Source organism: Corylus avellana, chromosome 3, assembly GCF_965113065.1.
Source record: "Corylus avellana chromosome 3, dhCorAvel1.hap1.2, whole genome shotgun sequence".
In the NCBI taxonomy this organism is placed as follows: domain Eukaryota; kingdom Viridiplantae; phylum Streptophyta; class Magnoliopsida; order Fagales; family Betulaceae; genus Corylus; species Corylus avellana.
This window is the reverse complement of record NC_142492.1, coordinates 27,805,794-27,813,678: the sequence shown is the minus strand read 5'-3', so window position 1 is coordinate 27,813,678 and position 7,885 is coordinate 27,805,794. Positions and strand designations below refer to the sequence as shown.

Here is a 7,885-nt window from a genome sequence, read left to right as displayed (position 1 = left end):
GGTGATTTTGTAAATATAAAGTTAAGAAAAGGGTGAGTTTTGTTAGTTGATTAGAATTGGGCTAATTGAAATAAGCTTGGTTAACCCATTTGCTGTATAAAATCTACAGAAAACTCACCCACCAAAAATTTTCAACAATCAAAATCAACCACTCCACCTTCGATTGCCAAAAAAATCAAAACCCCAACACTGTTGATCAACTACACAGAACCACCTTGCTCCAAAAATCAAACTCATCCATTGAAATTTCTCCAATCCACTGAATGTTTAGTTTACGCTGTTAGGAAAAAATCAAATACAAAGTACATGGAATTTCAAAAAATAATAATAATAAAATTTAACCATATCTTATGCAATTATTTGACTAGTAACGGTAAAGTAAATGCCTATATGCAAAGCTAATTATTTTCATCTATACAAATATAATATTATTAATTATTACCTCCCTCAAAAAAAAAAAAAAAAAAAAAAAAAAAAACCTTAATAATTCCACCCCTACAGGCTACAAGAGTCTAATTATAACTCTGCTACTAATTATAACTAGATTAAGAGTTTGTTTGGAATTGTGTTTGAGAAATAGAGCTTTTAAGTCAAAAAGAGCTTTTGAGCAAAAACATTATTTTTAAGCTTTTGTCAAAAATGATTTTTTACTATTTTTAGACTTTTTTTACCCTTAAAAATACTTTTAACTTTTTTACCAAACGAGTACGTTTTTCTTCAAACGAGCTTTTTGAGTATTAAAAGCACTTTTAAGTCCCTCAAACGCAATCCTAAACATACCTTAAGCATGATAACTCATAAAAGAAAATAAAAAGGAATGTGCCACATGGCCCTATGTAAAATATGTTGTATAGGGTGCAATGACGGAACCAGAATTTTTTTTTTTTTTTTCTTCATTGTGTGGAATAATAAGTTACACAATTAAGCAAGCATCTTGAAACCTTGATTACATTTTTCTTTTTAAACATATTAGACTTTGGCCCGTAATGGACTCAACCAAAATGGGCATCCATTGTAGATCCATTAGATTGCCTAAAAAAAAAGAAGCTCTAGATATATTGATATTTGGGAAAGAGTAATGCTAATTACTAAATTGCAATACAATTGAAATGATTTAGTAGTAAAAATTAGCCTTTATTTTTTTTCTTTTTATAAATGTTGATTTAATGGCTAATTTTTACTACATCATCAAGTCGTGAAAAAAAGAATTCATTTGGCCATTTTCATTTTCATTTATATTCATAGGTACAAAAAGAATTCACATGAAAAAAAAAAAAAAAATCTGAAATTTTACACTATTACAACAGAAATTGCTATCATAAAAAGCTAAGAGCCAAGAGCTAATCAACATGTAGGCTTAAAAAAAAAAAAAGGGACCCACCGGTAAGTTGATCAACATTGGCCTCCAGAAATCTGCACAGGTTTGGCGCTGCATTGTCCATGTAAAGAATGGCTAGTTCCACATTTCAGCCTCTCCTTTCTCGGGCTTTCATGGCATGGAGCAAAGAATTCATGGTTAAGAGCTTCCTCTGCACTGATCCTCAATCTAGGGTTCACTGTTAAACACTTATCCACAAGATCAAAGAGTGATCTTGGGATTACCTCGAGAAATTCTGGTCTCTTTGTGTTTGTTTCACACCAATCTTGCAGCTTTATAGATGGAAAATATTGTGTATCATAGAGATCCTGTGACAAAAAATGATATTCCTCAATACAAGGGTATCTCTATAATTTATAAACAGATTGCAATTAATAATGATGACTACCAATGGGAATGAGGATTCACGGTTGTGTAGCTTGGCGACTTCCCATAAATCTTCACTGCCCCTCATCTTTGCTATGTCCTTTATGTTCCTGGTAATGACAGATTGTTGGCCAAATGGAGTATGAAGATGAAAAATTCAAGGGTGTACAAAAGGCATTTGTAAAAAGCAATGGCTTTGTTTGATAAAAATTTTTCCATCTCCTTTTGGTTTTTTCTTTACAAAAAATAAAATAAAATAAAATATAACAAACAACCAAAAATACAAAATGTTCGAAACTACTTTCACATTTACGTCACATCAGAATACTTTTTCAAACAAAAAACACTCTATAAAAATATAATAATCTTACTGTTCAGGATCACCCAAAAAAGATGTTCTTCCAATCATCAGGTATAGTAAGGTAACTCCAGCAGACCAGATATCAACCTTGGGGCCTTGATGTGGAGATCTGAACAAGACCTGCATTAATCACCCAAAACATCAGGTCCAGCTTTCCTATTTGAAACAAAAATCAAGCAAAACCAGTGAGTTTATAAATGAGCAACTAGGCACAATTCTAAAGGGAAATGGTGTACATACTACTAAGTGCTCACTTCCTGACATGATAATAAAAATCACTATTGGATATTACATCATATACGTACTTTAATTTATTATTTCATTCGATAGTAATTTTTACTGTTACGTCAGAGAGTGAACACTTAGAAATAGAATGATAAATGAACTTGCAGCTCTCTCTACTAGCATCTTAATGATAAGTCAAGGCAGTATGATGCTGCAGCAGTTCCAAGGGAGTGTCAGGACAGTGCTAATTTGAATATATATATAATCAGTCATTAAGGTTGATAATATTTTTTCACCTCAGGAGCACGGAATCCTTTGGTTCCAACACAAGGACCTTCTCTCTTTTGCTTTCCATCCCCTAACAACAAATGAAAAAGGATCAAATGAAGAATACAGTTTATTTCAGTCCAAAGTGTCCCAATTACTACACACCTTTTTTCTTTATTGAGCCAGCACCGGCAACATCAATAACAGTTGAATGCAGGGGCATAGGAGTAATATAGAAAAGGTTACTATCCACTTGTCTAGGAGAGGCAGCAACTCTTTTTCTCATAGGAGCTGGAACACTTGGTGCTTTGTAATTTGGACTCCTCATTGCTTCCTGCAACAGGCTGATGAGCTCCTTCCTGCCTTGCCGTGGAATAGGTTCCCTCCGTCTTTCTGTTGAAGGAGTCCTGGTGCTTGTCACATCCTTGGCTGAGGTTATGCCTGAGCCATCTGCACCTTGACTTTTGATTACATTCAAACTAACCAAGTCTTTACAAACCTTTGCTTGCCCCAAAGCCTTTCTCTTCAGGTTCTTAGGATCTAAATTTGACTTGGAACCTTTTGGTGTCTCACGGTAGACTGCGTGCGAAGTTTTAGTGGTTGAAGATATAGATTTTGAATTAGGAACCATAACATGACTCATTCTATCATACCCCATCCTTGACTTGCCTGTAAAAGTATAAAGATGAGAGTATCAGTTTTAATTCTTCAATAATGTGAAAGTACGACCAGAAAGTGTCAGGGAATAGCATTACTACAACTAGCAGATACATTTTTTTTTTGGGTACGAAGTCCTGCAATAAGAAGGGTTGGGAGAGGGAGGGAGAGTTTAGAAAGCAAGTGTCAACTTAATTTCTTCACTTTTATCTGTTTTATTAAATTTTACCAATTAATTAGAATTAGCACACACAAAATTGGAGGCGCACACAGTCCAGTGTTCATTACATTAAATCCATGCCAACAGTAGATTCAAATGTGAACAAGAGAGGAACCAAAGCTTACTAGTGTTTCCATACTTCTGATGCAAATCCTGACAAACAAATTAAAGAAACAAAATAGTGAGCAACAGATTAAAATCCATTTACAAATAATGGAAAATATCAGTGAAAACAAACTAGAGGAGAACACTAAAATAACAAGACAAGAGTAACTAACCATGGCAAGGTTAAAATCAATAAGATAACCTTTATTAGCCTTACGAGAGAAAAGGAAATTGCCAGGTTTAACATCTCTGTGAACTATTCCCTGCAAATTTCGAAACAAAAGAGCCCTTGATTGTAAAAAAAGTAAATGAATCCACATAAAACATACATGTAAACTATATTCACCTGCTTATGGAGACTCGCAAGCGCTCTAAACATGCAATAGCCATACCACTGAAGCTGAAACACATCTATTTCTTTTTTTAACACCTGAAAGTTAAGGCAAAGTCAATATCAAACACATAAACAAAAGAAAACATGGAAAGAAGAAATGAGAGCTATCCAGCTATTACCTCAGGCCTATCATGCTCAACATGCTCTAGAACAAAGCAATCAGAATTTCCGTTCTTGAAACAACCTTCATATTTTATAATGAAGTCTTTACCCCTGAATTAAAAGAATCCACGTGCATAGTAAATCACAACTTGTTGGGTTCAAAACCCAATGCATTTCATTTAAATGAACTTCCATGAAATCCTTACCCAAACCGCTCCAGCATCTTCAGTTCATTGATAACATGGTGCTTATGAGCATTAGCATGAGGGCCTGCAAAGCAATTGAAATACAATATGAGATCAAGGAATTGTCTCGTACTTCTAATAATTTTCGTTTTCTTTTCACAAGTGTCTTGTAAATTCTAGTACCCTACTAGTCCTCATGAAGACAAACATTGGTGGCATCTTTTTGATGCCATTGGCTACACTTCATAGACTTGGGCTTATGACTGTTAGCTGCAAGTACGTGTCTAGGCATTAGGATTGATGAAATTCTCAAATTCGCAATACTCTCTTTTGAGGAATTCAGACTTAGTCATAAACTCGAGTCAATGCATCAAATTCTCTCTCCAAATGTTTAGACACAGAAATATGGCTAAAGATTTAATAATCCATTTAAGTTCTATACTACGCCAAAATGAAGTACAAATGTAGCTGAGGATGTCCAGTATGGTACCTCACTTGTATAGATCTACTTTAAAAACAAAGTAAATTAAGAGCATACTTTCTTTTTCCATTTCTTGTTTTCAGGAAAATTTTGGCAATCAGATGGATCCTAATATCGTCTCTACATGGGAAGCTCATCTTTGATAAACAGCATAAAAAAGGCTTGATTTGCAATGTTACAGAATTGCAAATGGCCAATTTACAAGTTCCAGGCATACTTTTTATTGATAAGACGGTCTAAACCCTTTCCTTGTTTCTCTTGGAATGGCAATTTAAGCCCCAGTAGGCTACATTATTACTAATTAGTTTAAATTTAAGAAAGTAAAGTAAAAAGAAGTCGAATGAAAGTAGGAGACTATAGGCACATTGTTGTATTTATTTCCATTTAGGTGGACTAGCATAATCATTTTATTATTGGTTCCATAATGGGTTCCGCCATTTTGTAAACACTTGAGTAAGCATGTATTCTCACCCTAAATATAAATAGAGTTGATCGATTAGACTTCATTAGGTCATCAATGAAATTTGAGGGTTAAGGTATTAGTCTCCTCCACACACAGAACGGAGACACAGCAATCGGCGCAAAGATGAAAAGCTTATCTTCTAACAATAGAGGAACATTAGTCTCTTACACTTGATCTACACATGCTATGGAGAAATAGCAAATTTATTTCGTTTTATTCTAACACACATTAGTTACAATGTCTAACTAAACAGATTCAGAGTCGTATAATGTCATCTTACATTTAATTGCAACTGTAATTCCATCGCTTTTCCTCCGTGCCCTGTAAACAGTGCCATAACCACCTGCAAGTTTGGTTTAGACAAAAACAATCAAAAACCCACATAACAAAAAATCGGTCACAAAAGACGTGGTGGAGATACCAGGAGGTAGTCAAAGCTTTGATACCTGAACCTTCTTCTTCTTCTACATTATATAATTCGAAGTTTGGAAGTAATTTTGTCTCCTGTTGATCCTACAAAGTAACTATAGCTATTAAACAACTAACACTCATATTTTTCCCCAATAGGTCACAAAATTAACCATGAGTTAAGATCCACACAGTAGGACACAGATGTTGGTGCGACCAAGTACAATATAAGATACAGATATTCCAGATTGGAGCTTACCTTGGGAAAAACAGAAGTAGAGCTCCCCCTTTTTTCCTTAATGTGCCTGTTGTCATGGTTACGCTGCAATTTCTGCGCCATGCTGATTGATGTCTGATCCCTTCTACACGGCCGCTTCTCTTTGGGAGTACAAACAGTTTTCCTATATTTAGCATCTTCTAGGCAACATGTCGCATTGATATTCATTGTACTTCCAAATTCTCTCTCATTTATTTTAGCATCTTTGCTCACAACCAGATGATCCACAATGGTATTTGGAAGAGCCGGTCCTGAATCAGGCTCACATGCCATTATCCGCTTGTTCACCTTCCTTTGCAGAAATATGCTTGTTCTAATGTCGCCTTCTACCTGTTCGATGTTCTTCACTTTATAAGTTAATTTGACCAGCGATGGATTTGGCAAACATGGGGGGTGTGAGTGATACTTACCATTACGGACATGTCACTTGGCTGCATATTTATGCTCCTGCTTACATCGTCAGTCACATAAAACTGTACCTGCATAACTGACATGATTCAAAAGCTGTCTGGAAGAGAGATTTGCTAGGTTGAACTTGCACATGATTATATGGGAAAAAAAAATATGTTTCTGAAATAATATGAAGAAAAAAAAAACTTTGACAAAATGTTGTTTCACATCAAACATAAAATAATAAGGGAAAACAAAACAATTTCATGAAAACTCTGATAATGGGGCTTCATTTCATATAGTGTCCCCCATTAACAAAAATATTATTCGTCGACTTTAAACATTGACTTGGATTATGGATATTCAATTGACACCAAAACTATCCCCTTGAATTTCACATAATACACCAAATCAGTAACAGAAAAAAGATTTGAAAAGGCAAGCAACTTCAACTAGAATGCAATTGAAGTTATTCGACATAACAAAAAAATAAATTCAATTCAATTCAAGAGTACCTTTGGACAAACATTTTGAATCGGTTTCCGTAAACATAACCACGACTTTCTCTCTTCTTCTGCTGTAAACGATCACCAGAAATGCCAATCAAACAAATTGAGTCACCAATAGAAACCAGAAAAAGAATTTTAGAAAGAAAACAAAACGATGTCCTCGTTACCAGCTCCGGAATCGCAATTGGCTATCCTTTTGGGCACCGGCGCAAGCTCAGGAATCAAAGACGTACTCGGCTTGCGCTTCCTAGAGTAGACTTTCAGGAAATCGATATCATTCCATAGCCTATTCCCGATCTGCGGGGTGAAGGCGGATCTCAAATTCGAATTCGACACAAACTCCGCGAGAGCGGTTAGGGCCAGTGGAGAGAGAGTGACATGGAAATCGCCAGTCAAGAGGAGCAGCGAGCCAGGGACGGAGCAGAGAAACTCGATGAAGTCGGGGGAGACGCGGAAGAGGGCGCACCGGGAGGCGAGCTCGGCGGGGCGAGCGGTGCGGCCAAGCGAGAGGAGGAGGGCGAGAAGGTGCCACGCCTTTTCTGAATTGGCGGCGGCGGCGACAGCGGTGTTGGTGGTGGTGGTTAGGCTAAGGTCCGAGTCAGCGAGGCGAGTCTCCATGGAACTCCAGATATGAGATACTTGGGAGTGGATTTGGAGAGTGGTGGTAGGGAGACTTTGAGAGAGAGAAGCGGGAATGTGGCACGAGTAGGGTTTGAGAATTCGCATGTGCGAAGTTCCCGCCATTTCTTTCATTGAGAATTTGAGATTGGGAAAATGACGGGATTGTGTTTTCGTTGTTGGTGATATTACGGGAGAGCCCTTATGGACTTTCTTTCTTTTTTTTTTTTAATTGCATTGCTTCTAACTAATACATCATAATTAACGGGGTGAAAATCCGAATGCGATTATCACTTTTACGTATCCGCATCTATATCATTTAATTATTATTTATATTTACACAGTTATTATAGTTAGTTATTATGTGTTATCTGCATATGAGTTAATAAGGGTAAAAATGCAGTTTGTCTCTGCATTCTAATAATGCAATTATCACTTTTACCCTTTGGTATCCGCATCTATCAGATCACACATATTAA

At 36.2% G+C, this 7,885-nt stretch overlaps 1 protein-coding gene across 3 annotated transcripts; it reads right to left on the bottom strand.

The window, feature by feature from the left end:
• Positions 1–1,232: 1,232 nt before the first annotated feature.
• On the bottom strand, positions 1,233–7,452 carry LOC132175423 (Protein kinase superfamily protein). Of its 3 annotated transcripts, none has more exons than XM_059587372.2 (16): positions 6,956–7,452; positions 6,795–6,853; positions 6,300–6,368; positions 5,872–6,219; positions 5,651–5,717; positions 5,485–5,547; positions 4,282–4,345; positions 4,093–4,186; positions 3,926–4,009; positions 3,753–3,842; positions 3,600–3,627; positions 2,763–3,266; positions 2,627–2,688; positions 2,116–2,225; positions 1,767–1,854; positions 1,233–1,686 (listed from the first exon to the last, which is right to left on the bottom strand). In XM_059587372.2, the coding sequence occupies exons 1-16, from the start codon at positions 7,404–7,406 to the stop codon at positions 1,393–1,395; spliced, it is 2,475 nt and encodes an 824-aa protein (XP_059443355.2). In that variant the 5' UTR covers positions 7,407–7,452; the 3' UTR covers positions 1,233–1,392. The 3 variants fall into 3 exon arrangements, with proteins under 3 accessions (XP_059443355.2, XP_059443354.2, XP_059443356.2); XM_059587371.2 differs by having other exon boundaries at positions 1,234–1,686; positions 6,795–6,856; XM_059587373.2 differs by lacking the exons at positions 1,233–1,686; positions 1,767–1,854 and having other exon boundaries at positions 2,182–2,261; positions 6,795–6,856.
• Positions 7,453–7,885: the final 433 nt, after the last annotated feature.

Bases quoted from the DNA above. Each gene is read 5' to 3' on its own strand.
- LOC132175423 (XM_059587371.2), bottom strand. From the start codon at position 7,406: ATGGAGACTCGCCTCGCTGACTCGGACCTTAGCCTAACCACCACCACC. The intron at 3,267-3,599 runs GTAAGCTTTGGT...ATACTTTTACAG, and splicing joins TCAGAAGTATGGAAACACTA to GCAAGTCAAGGATGGGGTAT. The intron at 2,226-2,626 runs GTGAAAAAATAT...TGATTAATGCAG, and splicing joins AAGGATTCCGTGCTCCTGAG to GTCTTGTTCAGATCTCCACA.